Genomic DNA, 25,971 nt, shown 5'->3' on the forward strand with positions numbered 1-25,971 from the left:
GTATTTTTGGTTTTTGCAGTTATTGATCCCATGCTTACATTGCTTTTGCAAGTGTTGCACAGTGCTGCTGATTTTACTGGAGATAGAGAAGAGAAATAGTCCCAGACCACACTTTAAATGTTTCTATCTCCATCCATCTTCATTGAAACTTGAAAGACACTAATGAATATATTAAAAAAAATGGCTGGCTGACACCCTGTGGTGATGAGGGACTGGCACCCTTTCGCGGGTGGCTGGCTGGCTGACACCCTTCGGTGGGTGGCTGGCGGGCACCCTTTGGTGGCTGGCTGGCACCCTGTGGTGGGTGGCTGGCTGGCACCCTTTGGTGGCTGGCTGGCACCCTGTGGTGGTTGGCTGGCTGGCACCCTGTGATGGGTGAGTGGGTGTGGCTGGCACCCTGTGGTGGGTGGCTGACTGGCACCCTTTGGTGGCTGGCTGAATGGCACTCTGTGGTGGGTGGTTGGCTGACACCCTTTGGTGGGTGGCTGGCTGGTACCCTTTGGTGGGTGGCCGACTGGCACCCTTTTGTGGCTGGCTGGCACCTTTTGTTGGCTGGCTGGCTGCCACCCTTTGGTGGGTGGCTGACTGGCACCCTTTGGTGACTGGCTGGCTGCCACCCTTTGTTGCTGGCTGGCTGGCACCCTGTGGTGGGTGGGTGGCTGGCTGGCTGGCAGACTGTGTAGTGGCTGGCTAGCTGGTACAGTCAGGCAGGGCCTGTGGCTGGCTGGCTGGTACAGGCCTGTGGGTGAGTGGCCACCGCAGCTGCGTTACACAATGTGCACTGTGTCTGTGACTGGTCACTGTACTGTAATTCGATAAGAACTTAAGAAATCACTAACTGTTCCGACTGCACTGCATGCAGAGACTCCGCGGCTAGTGTAAAACACACTGTGTGCGCACATGTGAGACTCCAAACGAGGCTGAGGGAGGTGGCCTAAGAAGGCCGCAGAAGCTGTCCCAGACCCCCAATGCGCGGAGGCGCGTGGCGCAACATACGCAATGACGTCACAGCAATATCGGCGATATCAGTAACCACCGGGGCCGATTCCGATATATTGGGGAAAGTGCATATCGGCCCTCGATATATTGGTGTTGCCGATAATCGGTCGATCTCTAATATATATATATATATATATATATATATATATATATATATATATATATAAACACCAACAAAGAGCTTTTCTTATTTGCTCACTTTTTGCCTGCTGACTATACCATTGAAACCATTTTTCTTATCTGTATAAGTGCAAAATGCTATCAGGAAATTTTGTTAGACTACAAAACACACCCCCACCATGGAAAACAGAGAAGGGGAGGCGTTATGTAGTCCTAACAAACTTTTTTATCTTAGGGTCACAACGCTGTTTGTCTATAGGTACAGTAGCAATAGATAAATGAGTACAGTGATGGAGCCCTCAGACAGAATCTGTATTACTGGCAAAATCACAAGATTAAAATAAAGGGTCAAAATCCAGATAAGTGAAAACAAATGCAGCCACCAAATCTTAGGACTAGTATCTGGTATGTTACGTATTTGTTCTTGGGCTTAGATATGCTTTAATGTGGTTCTAAAGGTGAAAGTTTTTTTTAACTTAACACATTCTCTGCATTACAATAAAACACCTTCTGCATGCAGCCCCACCTTATATTTACCTGAGCCCGATCTCAATCCAGCCATGTGCATAAGAGCAGAGGTCTCCTTTTTGGCTCAGAGACAACAGCAGGAGTTAGTGACTCCTGCTGCTGTCAATCACAGCCAGTGAGGGGGCAGCAGGGGGCGGGACTGAGTCGCATTCTGTATGACAATGGATACATAGAGTGGGGCTCGGGAGTGAGCATGCACGAGCGCCTCCATAGCAAGTGGCTTGCTAGGGAGAGGGGAGGAACCAGGAGTGCTGGCAGATGACCAATGAATAAAATAATCCAGGCTACTCTGTGCAGAACCATGGGTGTATGACATATTTGGTATTTTATTTTAAAAATCAAGCATTTATAATGATTTCAAAGTTCCCATTGCAACATTGTTGTGCTTGTGAACGTCACCTGAGGTTCATTTAGTGCCAATCTGTGTAGTATCCTCCTTATATATTCTGAATTTAGATGCATCATCCACCTAGGGAGCATTTGGAGCTTACAGAGATTGCAGAGTAAACTGATTCAAGCATTTTTTGAAGAAAATATTATACATGTCATACTTACTTGCTCTGTGCAATGGTACCCTTCTGGTACACCTTGCTCCTCCTCTTTGGTGAGTGCCCCCATAGAAAGGCGTGTTTTATGGAGACACATGCACGGGCTCACTTCTGCATCTATTGACACAGACAGCGTGGTGCATATGCAACATAAGACTTAAGGAGATGTTTAGTGTCAGTATGCAATTTTTTGAAAATTTGTTGGATGAACAAGACTGGACTTCATTCTAGGAGATCCTTTCCAACTAAGCCTAGCTTCTGTGACCCAGTTGCATATGTGGGCATACTGTGACTTTTCTCTACCTGTTTTGTCTGTCCCATTAATTGTCAACCAATTGGGAGGCTCAAGATGATGTTTTTCTCATTGTTTTCTTCCTGATTATTGCTTTTATCACTTTAAATCACCAACTAGAAGGACATTTTGTGTTGTATAATGACTATATTAAGCTCTGTTCTGGCCTCTTTGTCACAAGTTATGCATGAATTGTATTAGTAAAAGGGTATATTTCATATAGTAATCATTTGATTTAACTCACAAATTATTTGTGTTCATTTATTTAATAAAAACGAATAATATAGATTCATTTGATTTAATTTATAGGTGTTCCTTAGTACAAGAAGAGGTGCCTGGGTTACACACCGTGTTGCTAAGAATGGCTATCCTAGGGATATTGCAAACATATCACGTTTTCAAACTTTGATGAGAAAAATCTTGCCTTCTTCTGTGACCAACTATATGGTAGAATCAGCACTCAACAGTAGATTTAATCATTGTAACTATGGCCTTCTGCCCCAACATAGGTAAGATGTGTGCAATATGGAAGGAAAGCAATTCTATCTATCAAATTTTGGGAAAAATTCCTTTCTTCATGTAAGCATAAATTTATTTATAATACTTCATGTGGAAGATGCTGAGTGGCAAGGTTGAGAAGTGTAGTTGGATGATAATTACATCTGTTCATGATCTCCTGCTGATTTTGTACGTTTGCCCACTGACAAAGAAATGATCAGTCTATAATTTTGATGGTAGGTTTATTTTAACAGTGAAAGTCGGAATAACAACAAAAATATCTAGAAAAATGCATTTCAAAAAATTAATAAATTGATTTGCATTTTAATTAATTAAATAAGTATTTGTTCCCCCTAACAATCAGAAAGATTTCTGGCTCCCAGGTGTCTTCTATACAGGTAACATGCTGCAATTAGGAGCACTATCCTAAAGGGAGTGCTCCTAATATCAGCTTGTTACCTGTATAAAATACACCTGTCCACAGAAGCAATCAATCAGTCAGAATCCATTATCTCCACCATGGCCAAGACCAAAAAGCTGTCCAAGGATATCAGGGACAAGATTAAGGATTTACACAAGGCTGGAATGGGCTACAAGACCATCGCCAAGCAGCTTGGTGAGAGGGTGACAAGAAATGGTGCGATTATTTGCAAATGGAAGAAACATAAATTAACTGTCAATCTCCCTCGGTCTGGGGCTTCATACAAGATTTCATCTCGTGGAGTTTCAATGATCATGAGAATGGTAAGGAATCAGCTCAGAACTACACAGGAGAATCTTGTCAATGATCTCAAGGCAGCTGGGTCACCAAGAAAACAATTGATAACACACTATGCCGTGAAGTACTGAAATCCTACAGTGCCCGCAAGGTCCCCCTGCTTAAGAAAGCACATGTACAAGCTTGTCTGAAGTTTGCTAATGCATATCTAAATGATTCATAGGAGAACTTGGTGAAAGTGGTCAGATGAGACCAAAATCAAGCTCTTTGGCATCAACTCAACTCACTGTGTTTAGATGGAGGAGGAGGAATGTTGCCAATGACCCCAAGAACACCAACGTCACGTCAAACATGGAGGTGGAAACATTATGCTTTGGGGGTGTTTATCTGCTAAGGGGACAGGACAACTTCACTGCATCAAAAGGACAATGGACGGGGCCATGTACCGTCACATCTTGGGTTAGAACCTCCTTCCCTCAGGCAGGGCATTGAAAATGGGTTGTGGATGGGTATTCCAGCAAAACAATGACCCAAATTACACGGCCAAGGAAACAAAGAAGTGGCTCAAGATGAAGAACATTAACCGGTTGCCGACCGCCGCACGACTATATACTGCGGAGGTCAGCCCCGGCCAGGCAGAGTGACGTATCGGTACGTCACTCGCCTGTCACTGACTTGCGAGCCTATTGCGGGCGGGCGCGCGCCCGCCGAGGTGCGCGCCCGCCGCGGCTCGTTCACAGACAAGTCAGTGCGTGTGACCGGCGGACTCGATGTCCGCCAGTCACACTGCGATCGCTCCTGTGAAGGGAGAAAGACAGAGCGGCTTGTGTAAACAAGCTGCCTGTCAGTTCTCCCTGTGTAAAAGTGAAGATCTGTCCGTTCTACTATGTAGAACGGTTGATCTTTGCTTTTACACCAATAGGAATGTCCCTGCACAGTTAGAATCACGCCCCTAGGACACACTTAACCCCTCCCTGTCCAATAAAGTTAACCCCTTCCCTGCCAGTGTCATTTTTGCAGTAACAGTGCATATGTATAGCACTGATTACTGCAGTAATGTCACTGGTACCCCCAAAAGTGTCAAAAATGTCAGTCAAGGGTCCGATCTGTCCGCCGCAATGTCGCAGTACTGAAAAAAAATCGCAGATCGCCGCCATTACGCGTTAAAAAAAAAACACCAAAAATGACAAAAATCTTTCCCTTTGTTAGTAAACGCGATAACTTTTGCGCAAACCAATCAAAATACGTTTTTTGCGATTTTTTTTACCAAACATAGGTAGCATAAAACAAATTGGCCGAAAAATGTTAAAAAATTTTGATTTTTACATTTTTTTTGGGGAATTTCATATAAAAAAATGTGAAAAATATTGTTATTTTTGCAAAATTTACGCTCTTTTTTTGTTTATAGCGCGTGATCAAAAAATCGCACAGGTGATCAAATACCACCAAAAGAAAGCTCTGTTTGTGGGAAAAAAAGGACGTCAAATTCGTTTAGGTACAGCGTTGCACGACCGCGCAATTGTCCGTTAAAGTCACGCAGTAAAAAATCGCAAAAAAAACCCTGGTCCTTTAGCAGCCAAATCCTCCGGGGCTTAAGTGGTTAAGGTCCTGGAGTGGCCTAGCCAGTCTCCGGACCTTAATCCCATAGAAAATATGTGGAGGGAGATGAAGGTTTGAATTAACAAACGTCAGCCTCAAAACCTTTATGACTTGGAGAGGATATGCAAAGAGGAGTGGGACAAAATCCCTCCTGAGATGTGTGTTAACCTGGTGGCCAACTACAAGAAAGTCTGACCACTGTGATTGCCAACAAGAGTTTTGCCACCAAGTACTAAGTCATGTTTTGCTAAGGGGTCAAATAATTATTTCACTCATTAACCACTTCCATACAGGGCAGTTACACCCCCTTCCTGCCCAGACTAATTTTCAGCTTTCAGCGCTCTCACACTTTGAATGAAAATTACTCAGTCATGCAACACTGTAACCAATCAAATTTTTTATCCTTTTTTTGGGCAGGAGACAGGTACTCAGGTGCTCTATTTGGCTGCAGATAGGTACTCTGATACCCTGATGGGCTGGAGACAGGTACTCAGGTACTCTGATGGGCTGCAGATAGGAACTCTGAAGGGCTAGAGACAGGTACTTGGGTACTCTGATGACAGGTACTCAGGTACTGTGATGGGCTGGTGACAAGTACTCGGGTACTCTGATAACAGTTACTTAGATACTCTGATGGGCTGGTGACAGGTACTTGGGTATGCTGATGACATGTTCTCGGGTACTCTGATGGGCTGCAGAGAGGTACTTGGGTACTCTGATGGGCTGGAGACAATTACTCGGGCACTCTGGGCTGGAGACAGGTACTCGTGTACTCTGGGCTGGAGATAGGTACTTGGGTACTCTGATGGGATACAGAGAGGTACTCGGGTACTCTGATGGGCTGGTGACAGGTACTTAGGTACTCCGATGACAGGTACTCGGGTACTCAGATGACAGGTACTTGGGTACCCCAATGACAGGTACTCGGGTACTCTGATGACAGGTACTCAGAGTACCCGAGTACCTGTCATCAAAGTACCCGATGGGCTGGTGACAGGTACTCGGGTACTCTGATGGGCTGGTGACAGGTACTGGCATGGGCTAGTGACAGGTACTTTGATGGGCTAGTGACAGGTCCTCTTTATTGGGGGGGGGGGATCAGTGTGTTTAGGTGCGAACTGTAATAGGTAACTAGCTGTTACCCTAATCTCCTCACACACGTGCTTTGCAACTGCGGTGTGTTTTTGATGCTTGTTGTTACATTTACTATTGATTTCAATGGGAGGTGCGTTTTTGGAGCGCTTTTTAAACAAGGCACTAAAGATGCAGCATGCAGGACTTTCCAAAATGTACTGCACCCACAGCACACTTGTCTGAATAGCTCCACAGGATTTAACCCCTTGGAGCCGGCGGGTGATGGCCTTTAAGAGGTTTTACATGTCGGGAGGTAGGGCTTAAGGTCATGTGACCACTGTGATTGGCTGTCACAGCGGTCACATGATCAGAACGTTCCTAATCGCTGCAAGATTTTCCATCAAGTTCCAGTAACTGTGCTGGGAGCATGCAGGGCGTGTGCTCTTGGCACAGTGCTGTTTGCACTAATGCACGCAAATATGCGCCAGCTCCGTGCCAAAGCCCCGCCCCCGAGAGGCCACCTAGTTATGTGCAGCTGGTGCCATGGAGTTCAATGGAAATATTTTTATTGCATTTTTCTTGTACTTTTAGCAGTGTAAAAGCTCAGCAAAAACACATCAGTGTGAAAAGGCCCTAACATCCCACCAAATCAAACTATACAACCTGTACTCATGGCAGTTCATTCTCAATATAGATTCTACAAAATAGCAGCTCCCCGTGTTTTCTCCAGATTTGGAACACTGTCTCCATGAGTGCATATCCCTTATAAAGAAAGCATAGAGCTATAATGTTTGGGTTGGCCTAACATGTAGAACTGTCGCTTTGCGGTGAAATCCCACCTATTACTTGCCTTTTGAGGTCCTCTTTTATCAACTACCTCTGACAATTGTAAATTAAATACAAATCTTTTACTGCAGTGAAAAAATCTAACTATCTTTCATATTACATAGGGAAACAATATCAGTTGTGTGTTAAATGTATTTATTGTCCTTATTCATTTTTTTATTTATTCTTCTTCAGATTCAGTGGTCAGCATCCAACTGTCAATGATGAGCTCCCTAATCGAATTGTCTCAGGCTATATTCAGATTAGACCCAATGTGAAAGAGTTTACAAGCACTGATGTCATATTTGAAGATGGAACAGTAGAGAAAAACATTGATGCTGTCATATTTGCTACAGGATATAGTATCTCTTTCCCGTTCTGTGATCATACAGTGCTCCGTGTTAACAGCAACAAGGTCTACCTATACAAGTACATGTTTCCTTATCACTTGGAGAAGTACACGCTAGCAGTGGTAGGACTTATTCAGCCGATTGGATCCATTATACCAATTTCTGAACTTCAGTGTCGTTTAGCAACTCGAGTTTTCAAAGGTACACCAAAGAAAACAGTGATTTAATGCTTTGAATAATTATTACCAGTGTAGAAATGGCATACAAACCACTAACCAAAGTGATCTTGGCATGATAAAAAAGTGATTACCGTATGTTTCTAAAAGCTTGAGTTGCAAGATTCTTGCACATGCTTTTGTATATTCCTGTCCTGAGTACTTTGGGATCCTCCTAATGTACCCTTTCATATGAGAGGGAGCTGATATTGTTGACCACCTTCTTTTAACCACTTGCCTACAGGGCACTTTCACCCCCTTTCTGCCCAGGACAATTTTCAGCTTTCGGTGCTGTCGCACTTTAAATGACAATTTGGCAGTCATGCAGTACTGTACTCATATGAATTTTTAAAATTCTATTCACCACTAGTTTTTTTTTATATTTTGCTAAACAAACAACCAAATATTTAAAAAAAAAAAGTTTTTCTTGGTTTCTGCTATAAAATTTTGTAAACAGGTCATTTTTCTCCTCACTGATATGTGTTGATGAGGTTGAACTGATGGCCACTAATAGGCGGTACTGACAGGCTGCAGTGATGAGGCGGCACTGATGGGCACTGATAGGCTGCACTGGTGGGCACTGATGATATGGAACTGATGAGGCTGCACTGATAAGCAGCACTGATGAGGCTGCACCGATATACGGCACTGATGGGCACTGATATGCAGCACTGATGGGCAGCACTAAAGGGCACTAATAGGCGGCACTGATGGCACTAATGGGCACTGATAGGTGGCACTGATGGGCGCTGATAGGCAGAACTGTTGGGTACTGATATGCAGCACTGATGAGGTGACATTGATAGCTGGCACTTATGGGCACTCTTTGGCAGCATTGATGGACACTAATAGGTAGCACTGATGGGCACTGTTGGGGCTGTACTGGTAATCAGGACACTAATGATCAGTGCCCTCTCTTCTCCTCATGCTGTGACAGTGTGTAGAAAGGAATGCCGATAACTCGCAAGTGCGTTTACATTCTGGCCAGCTGTTATAGGACACAGCTGATCCCGTGTTAAAGGGCCGCTGTGATTGGCCCTTTACCCCGAATGTGCGCCACAGCGGCATGCGGGGGTGTGGTTCTGGGGGGTCATCAATAGATGCGCCCCGACACACCCCACTTTGCCGATGTCCGGGCTGTGATTGGTCCAGACTCCAGCCTGGACCAATCACAGGAGGACATGGACCTGAAGACGTGTGCGTGTGGGCGGTGCACCGCCCCGGCATCACGATCACCTTCCATTCAGAGAGGAGATCGAGAGCCGCCCAGCCGCGTGGGAGGAGGCGGAGTCGGGACTCAGAAGGAAGTTCGTTCCCGGGCCTTGCCATTCGCAGAGAGTACTCCGGTAACGGTAAGTGATGCCTCGGGGGGCCGCAATGCACCGCACCTGGGGGCCCTCACCGCAGCGGGGGGGGCTGCACCGCACCGGGGGGTCGCATCGCACTGCACCGGGGGGGCACGCACCGCACCGGGGGGGGGGGCAGCATCGCATCGCACTGCACCGGGGGGGCCCGCACCGCACGGGGGGGCCGCATCGCACCTCAAAAGAGACAGAGAGGATCTAATAAAAAAACAGATGAAGTAAGCAAGTCCATTATTGATTTATTGATAAAAAGTCTGTCAGCAAGCAACACATTTTGAGGGTTATGGGGGCCTTCTTCGTAAGTCTTACATTTTCAGGAGAAAGGGATACAGAGATTTTAAAGAACTCTGATTTTTAAGATAGCTGTAAATTAAACTGGATTAATGGCACCAGAAAACCAGTATATTCGTATGCATTGTTCAGTTGCTCATACTTCTGAGCAAAGAGACATGTTATACATGCCAGTCCAGTTCTTCATGCTCATGCATATACCATTTAGCTTGCACACTTGGCTCCCAAAGGTCTATTTAAACTGGTTTGTCATTATGAGCAGTTGCTGAATGGTTTTTATGATATACTGGTCACTGCATTGGAGGCACGCACGCTGATCTCTGCATTGGGGACATGTATACTGGTCACTGCTTTGGAGGCACGCACGCTGATCTCAGCATTGGGGAAATGTACACTGGTCACTGCATTGGAGGCACGCACGCTGATCTCTGCATTGGGGACATGTACACTGGTCACTGCATTGGAGGCACGCACGCTGATCTCTGCATTGGGGACATGTACACTGGTCACTGCATTGGAGGCACGCATGCTGATCTCTGCATTGGGGACATGTACACTGGTCACTGCATTGGAGGCACGCACGCTGATCTCTGCATTGGGGACATGTACACTGGTCACTGCATTGGAGGCACGCACGCTGATCTCTGCATTGGGGACATGTACACTAGTCACTGCATTGGAGGCACGCACGCTGATCTCTGCATTGGGGACATGTACACTGGTCACTGCATTGGAGGCACGTACGCTGATCTCTGCATTGGGGACATGTACACTGGTCACTGCATTGGAGGCACACACGCTGATCTCTGCATTGGGGACATTTACACTGGTCACTGCATTGGAGGCACGCACGCTGATCTCTGCATTGGGGACATGTACACTGGTCACTGGATTGGGGACATGTATGCTGGTCACTACATTGAAAGGGGCATGTATACTGGTCACTACATTGAAAGGGGGCATGTAAACTGGTCACTGCATTGAAAGGGGGCATGTATACTGGTCACTACATTGAAGGGGGCATGTACGCTGGTCACTGCATTGAAAGGGGGCATGTACTGTGGGGTTTGTGCTAGGGGGCCTGTACTGTGGGATTAGTGCTAGGGGGTCTGTACTGCGGGGTTTGTGCTAGGGGGCCGGTACTGTGGGATTAGTGCTAGGGGGCCTGTACTGTGGGATTAGTGCTAGGGGGTCTGTACTGTGGGGTTGGTGCTAGGGGGCCTGTACTGTGGGATTAGTGCTAGGGGGTCTTTACTGTGGGGTTTGTGCTAGGGGGCCTGTACTGTGGGATTAGTGCTAGGGGGCCTGTACTGTGGGGTTTGTGCTAGGGGGCCTGTACTGTGGGATTAGTGCTAGGGGTTTGTACTGTGGGGTTTGTGCTAGGGGGGCTGTACTGTGGGATTAGTGCTAGGGGGCCTGTACTGTGGGGTTTGTGCTAGGGGGCCTGTACTGTGGGATTAGTGCTAGGGGGCCTGTATTGTGGGATTAGTGCTAGGGGGTCTGTACTGTGGGGTTTGTGCTAGGGGGCCTGTACTGTGAGGTTTGTGCTAGGAGGTCTGTACTGTGGGGTTCGTGCTAGAGGGCTTGTACTGTGGGGTTTGTGCTAGGGGGCTTGTACTGTGGGGTTTGTGCTAGGGGGCCTATTCTGTGGGGTTTGTGCTAGGGGGCCTGTACTGTGGGGTTTATGCTAGGAGGTCTGTATTGTGGGGTTTGTGCTAGGGGGTCTGTACTGTGGGTTTTGTGCTAGGGGGCCTGTACTGTGGGGTTTGTGCTAGGAGGTCTGTAATGTGGGGTTTGTGCTAGGGGGTCTGTACTGTGGGGTTTGTGCTAGAGGGCATGTACTGTGGGGTTTGTGCTAGGAGGTCTGTACTGTGGGGTTTGTGCTAGGAGGTCTTTACTGTGGGGTTTGTGCTAGGGGGCATGTACTGTGGGGTTTGTGCTAGGAGGCCTGTACTGTGGGGTTTGTGCTAGGGGGCATGTACTGTGGGGTTTGTGCTAGGGGGCCTGTACTGTGGGGTTTGTGCTAGGGGGCCTGTACTGTGGGGTTTTTGCTAGGAGGTCTGTACTGTGGGGTTTGTGCTAGGGGGCCTGTACTGTGGGGTTTGTGCTTGAGGGGTTTGTGTGGGGTTTGTGCTTGAGGGGTTTGTGCTGGGGGGGTCTGTACTGTGGGGTTTGTGCCACTCTCAGTCTGTGTATCCCATAATTGGGTGTCTCTCACAGTATATCCCATAATAGGGCACCTGCTCCCTATTATGGGATATACTAGTACTGATGGACCCCTTAATATGTGATATATTGGGAGAATTTGTTCACGCAAGCAAAATACAGGGGACAAAATGGGTGGAGTCTATAAGGGGTGGGGCTTCTGAGAAAAGAGAGGGGTCAAATGGAAGGGCGGGGTCTTGCGCCCCACCATTTTAAAACTTCACCAGCCGCCACTGATATACTGTATGTTTTTATATATGAATTAATGTGATATTCACACATGACATGGTCACGAAACACTTCAATACTATGAATTGATCTTATAGTATGTATAAACATAAGCACCAGGTAACAAAAGCATTACAGTTAAGAACTTTATTTTTAGCTATATAAACGGAAAAAGACCACAATTTTGAACAAAAAATGTTTCTGTTCTAAAATTTTGCAAATAAATAATGCTTTCAAGGAGTATAAATGACATGTCTAATTTCCTGACTACCTATCATAAGTCCCAGAAGTGCCAGGACAGGAAAAACACCCACAAAATGACCCAATTCTGGAAAACAAAACTCCAGGGTATTTTCTGGGAGTCTTTTGAAAATGCTTTTTTTCCACAAGTTTTTGGGAAATGCAGGGAAGGAAATTAAAATGTGTTATTTTATTTTTATTTTTTTTTTACACAAAGTTGTAAATGAATAAGATACATCATAGGCTTACTTAGAATTACACCCCAAAACAAATTCTGCTATTCTTCCTAAGTGTGGCAATACCACACTTGTGATAATTTTTCACAACCTAGCCACATAGAGGGGCCAAAAACCCAAAGGGGTACCTTTAGCTGTTTGAGGGGCATAAATTACACATTTAATTTCCTGACTACCTATCACATTTGTGGAGGTCCTGGAGCCCAAGGACATTAGAAACCCACAAAATAACCACATTCTGGAGAGGAAACCACCCTCTAGGTAGTTTTAAAAGGCATTGTGAGTCTTTTGAAGACTTATTTTTTGCCCCAGGTTTTTGAAAAGTGGGAAAAGAAAAGGAAAATTGCATTTGTTTACATAAAATTGTCAATTTATTAAAATATGTTTTATACACAGCATAGGCATACTTAAAATTAGAGCCCAAAACACACTCTACTGCTCCTTCCGAGTATGGCAATACCACATGCATGGGACTTTTTAACAGTTTGGGCTGATTATGTACCAGACATTGGGGTTGATTTACTAAAACTGGAGAGGGTAAAATCTGACGCAGTCCTGCATAGAAACCAATCAGCTTCCATTTTTTTTCACTCAGCTTTATTGAAAAAACTGAAGTTAGAAGCTGACTGCTTCCATGCACAGCTGCACCAGATTTTGCACTCTCCGGTTTCATTAAATCAATCAACCCCATGGTATCTTGTGTATCACACAAAACAACCAATTTTGTCAAAAACTACAGTATGTACTGTAGTGATCGCCTCTGTATGAGTGGTCAGGGAATATAGCTTAGTGTAGCAACACCTTTAGCTGTCCACATACCTGTAAGTCAAGCAAGCCTAGCCCACTGGTATGTGGCTGATCACAGGAATGCCATGTTCACTGGCCAGAAAGTACAGGAGGCTGAAGAAAGAAAGAAAGAAAGAAAGAAAGAAAGAAAGAAAGAAAGAAAGAAAGAAAGAAAGAAAGAAAGAAAGAAAGAAAGAAAGAAAGAAAGAAAGAAAGAAAGAAAGAAAGAAAGAAAGAAAGAAAGAAAGAAAGAAAGAAAGAAAGAAAAAGTTCCTATAGTTTAAGGAGTGCAGTTGTCTGCAGGGGATGCTGGGACTGGCGTTTCAAGGGTACATAGTCAGTCAAACAAACAGAAGGGTCTGTTTGGGCAGCAGGCAGAGACATGGTCAGCAAACAGGCAATGTAATGGTCCAGCAGAAGGCAGAAACATGGTTAATAAAGAGGCCAGGGTTAGTACAGGCACCAGGCAGAGGCAACACTGCACTGGTGTGGTGGTGATCATGAAGACTGTTGCTGGCTGCACTAATTTGGTGACAGTGGGACTTGTGTGGTGGAAATCAAGAACACTGTTGCTAGCTTACACTGGCCTGTTGACACTGGGGACTAGTTTGGCAGCAATCACGAACACTGCTGTTGACTTATACTAGTCTGGTGACACTAGGGGCTGGTGTGGCGACAATCATGAACACTGTTGCTGGCTTACACTGGTGTGGTGTGGTGACACACACTGTGACTGATGTGGCGGTGATAAGGAACACTGTTGCTGGAATACATTTGTCTGTTGACATGGGGACTGGTGTGGCTGTGATCAGGAAAACTGTTGCTTGCTGCACTGGTCTAGCATGGTGACAATCAGGAACACTGATTCTAGCTACACTTGTCTGGTGACACTGTGGCTGATGTGGTGTTAATTGGAGGACTGCCCCTCAACAGCAACCTCTTTTAGCTGCATAGGCAGTGGCTGCGGGTGTACATATCCTGCGGCTATGATGCTGTGGCAAGATTTATACACCCTGTATGCCCGCCAAAGTAAATGGGGGCACTTTTGCTTGGTCCAACAGGTTAAAGCAGATGGTGATGAGAAAATACAGCACCTCCTCACTGCCTGTAAGATGTTCACTGCAGAGTGTTCTGAACACGAATGGCTCTTCGGAGAGCATTGCAAATTTGAACAAGCCCTTATAGTGACACTATGACTGGTTTGACAGTGACTATGGACACTGGGACTGCTGTGGCAGTGATTAGGGGCACTGTGACTGGTGTGGTGGTGATCAGGGACACTGGAACGAGTGTGGTGGTGACCATGGACACTGTGACTGGTATGGTGGTGATAAAAAACCCTGACTGGTGTAGCAGTGATTAAGGATACTGACTGACAGCACTGGTCTGGTGACATTGTACTGCTGTGGCAGTGATCAGAGACAAACAGTGGTATTAGAGCAGCCAGACATTGTACATGATCACCGCCAGATCAGTGTAATGTCCCCATGGTGACACTGCACTTGCTCTAGTGACAGTATGTAAAACAAATAAATATATATATATATATATATATATATATATATATATATATATATATATATATATATTTTTTTTTTTTACATTTTTTTTTCACTTCTCTGGGGAGGTGATTGGGATTTTTTTTCTTTACACTGTGATTTGTTATACAGTCATTATGTTTGTAAAAGAAATAATTTCTAACTGTGTTTGGCTTCATTCATGATGCCATTGTTTACTACTGTGATTGCTGCGATTGGCCACAGTTAATGTGATTGGCCCCATACCATGTGATTGCTGTGGACAATCACAGCAATCATAGTAGTACGTGGCATCATGAATGAAAGCCATTGTTTTCTACCAATCACTGTGGCCCTGTACCTTACTTGTGATCTGCTGTGTCCAGTGGAGTTTCTATCCCTGAAGATGGGTGAGAACCCTGAAACACATTAGCTGTACTTTTATACAAGTTTAGCAAAAAACTTTGGATTGTTAATAAGCAAAAGCCTTAAAGAGGAATTTATCCTAACTTCTCTTAAAACTGCCCTCTCTCTGGTCCCAACACCTATGTTTACTAACCTGTTTGAGAGAGATGTATGTACTTTTTTCAGGTCGCTCTGGTCCAGTCATATGATGCGGCTTCCCTGTGTCAAGCAGGGCTGCTGCAGGGGAGAGGAGGGATCATGGACACTGGTTGGCCAATAAAGGAGTTGTAAAGTCAGAAGGTTTTTTTATCTTGTCACAAGGGATATTGTTCATCCCTTGTAATAGCAAGTTGATAAAAAAAATTAAAGAGAGTGTAAAAAAGTGTTTATTCAAATAAAATAAATAACTATTTTTCTAAAATTTTAAATTGCCCCAGTCCGCCCGTGCTCAGGCACAAATGCGAATGTGTCCGCCAGTTCAGCACACATATGTAAACAGCGATCGCACCACACATGTGCAGTATCGCCGCAAACTTCAGAGCAAGAGCAACAATTCAAGCACCAGACTTCCTGTGTAACTCTCAACTGGTAACCTGGAAAGGCTTTTAAAATGTCATCTGGGAGGATTTTTAGGTACCGAAGTTTGCCACTGTTCCACGGCCAGGACAGTTTTAAAGTGTGACATGTTTGGTATCTATTTACTCGGTGTAACATCATCATTTATTTTTCACCACAAAATTGGATATCATATTTGTTATGTTTTTGTGCATTAAAATTCATTAAAGTGTATTTTTTCCTGAAAATTTTTCGTTTGAAAAGTCACTGCACAAATATCATGTGACATAAAAATTTGCAACACCCACTCTTTTATTCTCTAGGGCCTCTGTTTAAAAAAATAAAAATAATATATACAGTATATACTGTATAATGTTTGGGGGTTATAAGAAGTTTTCTAGCAAAAAAATTATGTTTTTTTCATGCAGGAGAGGAATGTCAGTATTGGCCCAGATTGGAAGTGGTTAAGGTATAACTAAAGGCAAATCTTTTTTGAAGTGAAGAAGGATTAGAACAGTGTCAAACGTAATTTAATCATGAACCGCATCAACATTATGGTTGCCCTTAAAGGTCCTGTTTTATCTGTAAGTCCAGATGTCCAGAGCACCCCACCCCCCCCTTAGATCAGGTGTCAGGAGCCCCCCCACCAAATAAAGTCAAGAGTCCCCCACCCCCCCCCCCCCTTTGTGCTGCTGCTGGGAAGAAGCTTGGGGCAAAGTTGGGAAGAAGAATGTACAAGGTCTGAAGTAGGACCAGAGGAAGTCTGGAGTCAGCTGCCAGAGTCTGCTGAATGCTTAGACCAGGGGAGGCGGAGATGAGGACATGCTGCAGCTGCATTGAGAAGCACAAAATCTGTAGGAGGAGTTCTGTCCTCCCCTATGCTGCCAATGGCTGTGACAAGATGGGGGCAGAGTCCCTACAGGCCTGGAGGGTTCACTGTGCGACATGCCTCTGTTGATGATTACTGATGTATACTATGATTGACTTATCTGTTTGTTCCTTTTATTCTTGTTCTGCTCTATTTCTTATTATTATTATTATTATTAATAAACAGAGATTGAACTAAGATGGGGCAGAGACGAGGAAGTGTTACAGCTGCAGGAGAGGTGCGAGGGCATCATCAAATGGCCTGGGGGCTGGATTTGGCCCGCGGCCTTGTGTTGGGCACATGCGGATTAGAATACCTGTCAGGTTTTAATTGCTACCTCTGCCCCCTATTAGGAAGATACACCCCCACTATTTGTTCAGTTTACCATTATCAACAAAAATGAAAGTAAAAAGGAAAAGGCACATTTTGGGTTGTCCCCAGAAAAGTAATAAAGGGGAATCGTCCAATGAGGACACTAGTTATGCTGACCTGGGGGGCCTGTTCCTGTTTTGGCTATGTGTCAAAAAGTGAAGTTGAATCTCTTCAATGGCACACAGATGGCACACAGAAAAAAAACTGACATGGTTTATAACCCTTTCTTACTCTATCCCAGCCTTTTTCAACCAGGGTGCCGTGGCACCCTTGTGTGCCTCCTGGGTTCTTCAGGCGTGCCTTGGCAAAATGGTGACAAATTGCCACAGGTTCTTACTTTGTAGAATTACAACTCTGGGCACTGTGCGGTCAAGCCACTGGCACCCTGACAACCAATGACATTACTGGTTAAGGAGAATGATGGGTGCTTGCACAGCAACCTTATTTATTCCTCCTCATCCCTTTTCCATCAGCACTGGGGTCACATTAGCAAATAGAAGAAGAGAAACTGAGGGAGAAGAGAAACCATAGAATACTAGCCCATACCAGTTTGCAATAGTGGAGGAATAAATCACTTCTAATGTTGTATGGCCCATGTGTATGGATGTTGCTGCGTTATGTAAAACTATTCATTTAGGATTTTTTTTACATTTTAGAATGGGATGCCTCGAGATTGTGCAGAATTTGGTAAGGGTGCCACATTTGAAAAAAGGTTGAGAAACACTGGTCTACAAAAATGGGGAGGAGGGGGTAGGGAAAGGACCACCAGAAAATCACTCAAACGCCCTGAGGGTCCTAAGGCGTGAGGATGTGACAGCAAATGCAAAAATGGCCTTCCAAATACCTAACGGTATATAACCGGCGAGCCAAGCAACTGAAAACATGTATGAAAAATAAGCAAGAAGAAGTTGCATAGAAGGCTCAAAGAAATAGTTTGAGCCTTCTATGCAACTTCTTCTTGCTTATTTTTCATCGTTGAGAAACACTGCTCTATCCAAAATGAACAACATTTTTTGCCTATAGTTCTACTTTAATCATTGAGACTGTAGTATCACTTTAATCCCTCTTTATCTAATATCATATTTTACAAGGAGTTAAAGAAGTTTATGGCAGCTCAAAGCAACCAATGAGATACATTAAAATTTAAAGTGCCCTGCACTTATGTAATGTTCCCTGCTCCCATGTAAAGTGCCCAGCTTCCACATAATGTGCCCTGCTCCCATGAAATCGACCCTGCTTCCACATAAAGTGTGTAAAGAGCCTTTCTCCCATGTAATGTGCCCTGCTCTCATTTAATGTGCCCTGCCCCCAGATAATGTGTCCTGCTCCCATATAATGTGCCTTGCTCTCAGGGATAATGCCCTCCTGCCCTCATGTACTTTGCCCTCATGACCCCCTGGATACCGCCCTGCTAACACCCTGTACACTGCTTATCTCAAGTTTGACGAGAATTGAGCATCTGCACAGGAAAAAGCAAGCACAAATTTCACAATAAATAGCTACTATATGTTTTAATATTGTTTCTATTGCTTAATGCTATTTCTAAAAATAATTTGTGGTATATTAACAGCTCGCTTATCCCACCAATGTTCCATGAGCTGTAGATGTGACTAATTTCAGGGGTTTCCTGAGATCTCACACTTTTTGCCAAGGGTTCTTCCAAGCTAAAAAGGTTGCGAAACCCTGCTGTATAGTGTCTTTTAACGTTTTTTCAATTTACGGATACTGGAGACTTAATAGCACTACCTTGTAAAAAAGTTAGGAGGGCTTTCTCATGGTTTCAGCATACAAATCTAAGGGTTATTTTATTATAATAGAAGTGCATGATAACTTTATCACTTATTTTGACTCTACAGGTTTGGTGAAACTACCTGACAAAGAAGCTATGGCGTTTGATATCGGCAAGAAAAAATTAAAAATAGATCATCGGTGAGTTATTCAGGTTTTATACTTGAAACATTCCAAACAAAAAAAAACTTTCAAATAAAAATTTTCATTTATTCTGTGGTAAAAATACTTAAAAGTGCGTTCAAAAGGTAGGACTGGACCCTACTGCTTGAGAAAAAATGTGTGAGAAATTGTGATATAAAGGCAATAGGGTTTCTAACCTCTGGAAATTTATGAGCGATCCATAAACTCTATCTAAAGTATATAAAGTCAGAATATATTTCTGTTTATTCAGTTACTTTCCATAGTTACATAGTTACATAGTTGATAAGGTTGGAAAAAAAGACACAGGTCCATCCAGTTCAACCTATGTGTGTGTTTGTTAGGTGTGTAAGTTTAAGTCTCTAAAAAAAATCCATGCCCGTATATGCAAAGCTTACCGTGGAAAACATATTTTTTTTCAGTCAATCTACACTCTTGTCTGATACCAATACCGACATGGGTGCCGGATAGAGCAGAAGAAGAAAGTGAGGGTGAACCACAACCCCAAAGAGGCAGAGGAAGAATAGAGAGCAGCCACCCTATTCCACCAAATTGTGGAGCTGTTATCTCACAGCTTCCCAAAGCTCAGCTGTTTGGGCCTTTTTTTTAGCACATCTGCAGCCAATCCCACTGTTGCAATTTGCAAACTTTGCCTCAAGCACATCAAGTGTGGCAAAAACACAAGCCATTTGGGTACCACATGCTTGACAAGACATTTAACCTTCCACCTCTCAGCCCATTGGCAAGAGCATCTGAAAGCCACACAAAAGGGATGCAATTCTGCTCCTCTACACTCCTCACCTTTCCGGTCTCATACCTCATGACCTCTCAGCAGCCTCAACTGACAGGGATTGGTATAGAGCAGGGTGTCCCAGGTCCTTGCAGCATGTCTGCCAGTAGCACACCACCAAATGTAGACTACAGAAGGCACTTTTCTCTGGCCCATCTGCTGCAGTGAAAAAAATACAGTCACTGCCACTCACATGCCCAGCATCTAAACTCAAACTTGTCAAAGCTGCTGCCTTTATATCTCCTACTTTTCTGTCTGGTGGATTCTGCCCTGTTTTGTGAATTTGCAGATTGTGCTGTACCACAATGGCAGGGTTCCCAGTTGCTTTTTCTTTTCATGTAAGGCTATTCTAGGTCTTTCCCATCACGTGGAAGGCAATTTTGTGACATCAATGGGCAAGGCAGTCAGCCACAAGGTCCACGTTACTGCTGACACGTGGTCAAGCAAACATGGTCAGGGATGATATATTTCTTTCACAGCACACTGGGTAACTCTGTTTGCAACTGGGAAGGATGCAGGACGGGGCTCAGTGCTGAAGCTTGTTGTGCCACCATGTCTCCATACAGCTAGTAGTGATGATGCGGGATTTGTCAGCCCCACCCCCTTCCCCTTCTTCCCCTCTATGTCCTCCTCTGCTGAATTGTCCCATGAACTACAAGTACCCCCTAAGCATTCAAGGGGCTATTCAATGAGTCAGACTGAAAGGTGACATGCAGTGCTTCAGCTGGTCTGTCTAGGGCACAGGAGCCACACTGGAGCAGAGATTTTGGCAGGCCCAGAGGTGGTTCACGGTACGCCAGCTGGAGCAAGGAATGGGCTGTGCGATAATGGCACAAGGCCAATTCTTGCTTTCATCAAGAGTACCTCTATAGGGTTATGGTGTGAGGGCACCACCGACACCTAAAGACCAATTTTTCTGCACCTGTTTGGCAGGTGCATGTCATTGCAATTTTGGACAGCAAGGCCAATTCTTGATTTCATCAAGAGTACCTCGATGGGTTGCATTGTGAAGGCACCGCCGACACCAAAAGGCAAATTTTTCTGCAACTACTTGAGTGGGGCATCAAATTTAAATTTTTGACAGCAAGGCCAATTCTTGCCTTCATCAGGAGTACTTGATAGGTTTACGGTGCAAAGGCACAACCGACACCCAAAGACCAATTTTTCTGCACCTGTTTGACAGGAGCATATCATTGCAATTTTTGATAGCAAGGTCAATTCTTGCTTTCATCAAGAGTACTTCGATAGGGTTACAGTGTAAAGGCACCACCGACACCCAAAGACCAATTTATTCGCACCTGTTTGACAGATGCATATAATTTAAATTTTTGACAGCCAGGCCAATTCTTGCTTTCATTAGGAATACTTCTATAAGGTTATAGTGTGAAGGCACCTCCAACACCCAAAGCCCAATTTTCCACACGTGTATCAAAAGTCTGTGAAAGAGACACCAGAATTTATCCAAAAGATCTCTAATCTTGTTCTGAGTGCACTAAATTGTGGCCTCATCATAAAGACTGGCTTCTCAAGCCATTGTTTATAAAAAATAAAGAAAGCTTGAATGGAAAATGTTTGCTTTATAAATGTCATTATTGCTGCAGCAGGCTCTATACACGGTACTGATGTACCAAATTACAGGCAGACTAAAGGGACCCCCCAGGCACTATATTTAAATACAATTTCAATTTTTATTGTTATTTCTCATTTTGATGGTTTTACTTTAAGAATCGGTTATTCATTGCACATTTAGAAATGATGTTTTTTTACAAACTTTTTTTCATTGATACATGTCCCCTAGGGCAGTACCCGAACCCCATATCCATTGTTTGCCCAATTACTTGCAAAATAGTCACTTTTGATTTTTCCAGTTGGGGTCCCATAGACTTCAATATGGTTCCTTATTCGGATCCGAACTTTTTTGATGTTCTAAAGTTCTGCTGTGAACAAAACAGGGGGTTGTTCAGCCCATCTCTAGTTATGCATATATAATTTAAGTTTGTCCCACGCTGTCAGCCTTTTTTTATTTAATTATTTTTATACCTTTGTTAGTATTTATACATGTTTGCAGATCTGCTATCATTGTTTGCCTTAGTTTATTGAGGGGCATACCTGCTAACCATTCTTATTTATTTTTAAATAATCATGGATTTCAATATTGATCTGTTAGCCTCCAGTTGGTTTCCTGTGTGATCATATTCTGGGTTCCTGAGTGGGTGAGTAGGTAGCTGAACAGGCGCAGTGGAATGGCCCATTCACCTATGGGTCTGGGGACTTCTGTCCCTTTCGCCAACCTGTGCCCCCCAGTGTCCCTTCCTCACTTTTAATCTTTTCTCCCCTTATGTATTTCCCATATTTTTCCCCCCTTATAGTTTGGGCAACCCTTTACTTATTCGGGCATCATTCAAAAACTGGAGGCTATCTACAAGCACCTTGTTTTTCATGGGTTGCTTTTTTGGATTGTGGAACATTGCTCCCCATCTGCTTCCATCCCAGCCTGACTATGTTTAGTGTGTTCGGCTGGGTGTGTGGTATGAAGTTCATGTGGTGCCCTTGCACAATGACATGGGAGGGGGGCATTGCCGGACATGCGAGGTGTTGGTCAATTGGGTCCGCAGCATTCTGTGATGTCAGATGCCGGGGGGCTGGGAGTGGTGTTTAAGGTAGCCCTTCGGGCCGCCATCTTGCCAGAGCACAGGGGCGCTTTTTCACACCCAATAATACAGCAGATAACTAGATAACAGGTGTTTATGTTTTTGTGGGAGTATTTTTTTTTGGATGATTTGTTTTTCCCTTATATATATTTGTGCAGTTATTGGTTTTCTCTCTATATTATTCATTTATTAACATAATGGGTTTAACAAAGGTATAACATGTTGAGATGACTACTTCAGGCTGCTATTTAATAAATGTATAAGAGCTTACTTCACCTTATGTATATGGTGTAATTGGCTTGCTTTTGGCCCATATTTTTTTTTTTCGCCTTTTAAACTTTACGTCTATGTGTCTTTATATAAGAAAATATTTTTTTTGCCTTTTAAATAAGTGTATGTCTAAGTTGGCATCTTGAAAGTCCCATTTTTTAGACATTTTCTAGTTATGTTTTTCAGTATTGATTCTAGTCTGCCATGTAGCTGCTTATACCTCCATTTTATCAAGGTCTTCTTGTTACATCCTGTTCCGAATTGAGTTCCCTGCAATATTTGGTATTATTATCAGTAGACACAGAAATAAAACTCTTAATTGGGCATTGGACAGAACCTTGGGGTACACCACTCACTCTACATTTATAACTACTCTTCCTGCAACCAGTTTTCTTTCCATGTACATACAACATAGTTCAGACCAATATAGCAAAATCGGACTTTAAAATCAATGCTAGTGGTTACTTATGGTACCTATATAGCAGACAAATCCTTAAATATAGTTCCTTATCTTTCCCTCAAATAACTTACTGTCACGGACAGGAGTCAGGCTTGAAGACCAGTAGCTATAGCAGTAGAGAGACCAGTAGAGATTATAGCAGTCCTTGAAATCATAAGCGTTTTTACCTGAAATATGTATTGACTTTGTTTTCAAAGACAGTCAGTGACTTCTGAGTCCCGTGTCCTATGTAGAGTGGGTTGGAGTTTCACTCTCATGGCAGCCAGCTGTCTGTGGTGTGCTGCACACTGTGCTACTGCTCACCCCTAATGAAAAAACTTAATGGAAGGCCCACTTTACAGCTTACACTCTTACAGTCTAATCTTCTTTAGGTTTTACCAAAACTATGTAAAATGTTAACCTGCCTATACTATCTGACCAATCTACAGTATATCCAGTCAGAAAGACCCTTGCACTACATAGCTGTTGGTACAGATCTAAAGGAGCCTGTACAGCCAGATTATAACATGTATAGTGAGCTTTAGTGGCAGAAGTTCAGCGCCTGCTCAGCACTTCACAGCCAGCTGACTCCCAGTAGTATGAAATCCTGTTTGTGTGTGTGGTTCCATGTACAAAATGAACATGATACTTCAATGAAAACTCATGTGGATTGCAAATAGTTCAGATGCTGTTACTTTTCTGTTCATGGATTACAACACACACATATATTTGATCTGCTGTATGTACTAGAGGTCTCATTATTCTCTGCTGGTGTACATCAAACAGCATTCTGAAAGAACGAAATATTTAGAGATGTATCTTTGTACATGTTAAAGTATTAGTATTCATTTATAATAACAGTGCAATATATCGGAGGTCCCATTTCTAATAAAATGTGGCTAATTACAACTCATGGACCTCAAAAACTCACAATAAATAAGTAATATGTTCTATGACCAAATATATATGAATTGGGAAATGTGGATCATGCACCCTTGATTGTCTATGTTCTACGACCAAATGTATGTGAATTGGGAAATATGGATCATGCACCCTTGATTGTCTTGATTGCCTGGCTCACTAGTGAGTATCATGCATATATATATATATTGTTTTTTATTTTTGTTTTTTACTGTTTTTGGTTTTCTTTTTTTGTTTTGTTAGATTATAAAATGGTGATATACAGGATTACAATATCCAATTTTAAGTTAATTTGTACTGTATGTGTATCCCTCATTGAGGTGTGTCTATGGTCACAATTTCTGAGACACAATTTCTTTCCGTACAGTGTGAAATATCACTTGGCCTTGCATAGCACTTGCTAGCATTTCCCTAATTGTACTGTACTTATATATATATATATATATATATATATATATATATATATATATATATTGTTTTTTTAACAAACTTTACAAATAATTATACAGTTTGTACTAGAGCGGAAATGCAACACAAAACATTATATAACCAATCATGTATTCCTATTTTTAAGCTATGTGCCAAGCCAGCGTCATACAATACAAGTAGACTATGTGGAATATGTGGATGAACTGGCCACACTTCTTGGAGTAAAGCCAGATCTGCTGCGTCTTTTTGCTACGGATCCAAGATTGGGCTTTCGGGTGCTGTTTGGTCCCTGTACACCTTACCAGTTTCGGCTTATGGGGCCAGGCAAGTGGAGTGGTGCCAGAAATGCCATCATGACACAGTGGAATCGCATTATAAAGCCGACAAAGACCCGCACTCTTAAAAATTCTACCCAAGAGGCGTCTTTTCCAAGAATGCTAATAGTGGCTGCAATTGTGATTATCTTGGCCATTTTTATGTTTTACTATTAAATATATACAGTATTACGTTTTTTGGATATAGAAAGTGTATACTTTTCCTTTAAGTTATTAAAAAATATGCATATGAAAGTATATGAAATAGTATGCATGTAAAGAAAAGGAAAATAAATACATATTGTACAAGGACACAGGTGAATAATGCTCATACTGGAGAAGAGTGAACATTAGTAATTGAATTGTATTGTAACTGTACTGTCTGCCCTAACGTTGTAAAGCAAACTGTTGGCACTATATAAATCCTGTATAATAAAAATAATAAAAAACAATGAAACACTGTATTGTTTGTAAAAGCTTTTGTCTTGATTTCTGTTGCATTAAGGGGTCTGCAAATCTTAAAAGGTTACATAAATAAGTTGTATATGAGAAAGAGCCACTTACAACATTTACAGTTAAGTATGTACAAAAAAAGTAGATTTCTGGTATTATTTATCTCTTTGCTCTGTAACCCATTGGTCTGTGTTAACTTCTATTTTAAAAACTAAAAGAGACATAAAGGTGATAATTAACAGCATTCTTCTATTTGGTATCTGGACAGCTGTGTGTTAGTAACTACTGACCTCACAATACCTCAGTTATTTTAAATATATTTAGCTGTGGTGAGTACCACATGCTTAAGCCATGAATGCCCCACTTTTCCTGTAAACCAGCTTGTCATTTACATTTGCTGGCCTTTATAATTATTTCAGAAATCGCATTTCACAAGCATGACAAATATACTGACAGTAAAAACATGACACAGTAAATGTATTCCTTTTAGGGATATCATCTTCTGCCCTGCCAATGCAAGAAATAAATATATAGGAAAATGATAGTTCCTTGATAACCCATAGCATACAAAGCAAGCCCTGTTCTGATTGTACACAAACTGCACATTGTGGAAATCTATCTTATATTATTGATAATTGCATCTTATAATATTGATAATCTTTGCCCAGGTGGGAAAAGGAGAGGCTATGATGTCTCAGGGGGAGAGAAGGGAGGGAGAGATGACATGGACATGGACTCTTTAAAATTATTGACATATAATGTCAGAGGAATGAATATCCCAATTAAAAGACACAAGGTATAGGATACAACAGGGGGGGGGGGGGGCGTAAGGATAATGGGACTTTAAATGAGGTAGGTTGCTATTGCAAATATCCAAATAAAAATAAAATAGTTTTAAAATATTAGTTTATTACTTGCTGCACGATAAAAGAATAGATCATG

At 42.9% G+C, this 25,971-nt stretch overlaps 1 protein-coding gene across 2 annotated transcripts in view; it reads left to right on the forward strand.

Moving 5' to 3' along the window:
- LOC309561862 (flavin-containing monooxygenase 5-like) overlaps positions 1-24,754 on the forward strand; it is a gene marked incomplete at its 5' end in the record, with an annotated part of 139,006 nt that extends 114,252 nt beyond the window's left edge. For both annotated transcript variants that reach the window (XM_082265927.1, XM_082265926.1), the window contains 4 exons: positions 2,797-2,996; positions 7,397-7,752; positions 18,690-18,762; positions 24,408-24,754. In XM_082265927.1, the coding sequence (XP_082122053.1) occupies positions 2,797-2,996; positions 7,397-7,752; positions 18,690-18,762; positions 24,408-24,753 (975 nt within the window). In that variant the 3' untranslated portion in view covers position 24,754. The remainder of the gene's footprint in view (positions 1-2,796; positions 2,997-7,396; positions 7,753-18,689; positions 18,763-24,407) is intronic.
- Positions 24,755-25,971: the final 1,217 nt, after the last annotated feature.

The sequence above is a fragment of the Pelophylax lessonae genome (genome assembly GCF_965119305.1).
Source record: "Pelophylax lessonae genome assembly, chromosome: 8".
Taxonomy (NCBI): domain Eukaryota; kingdom Metazoa; phylum Chordata; class Amphibia; order Anura; family Ranidae; genus Pelophylax; species Pelophylax lessonae.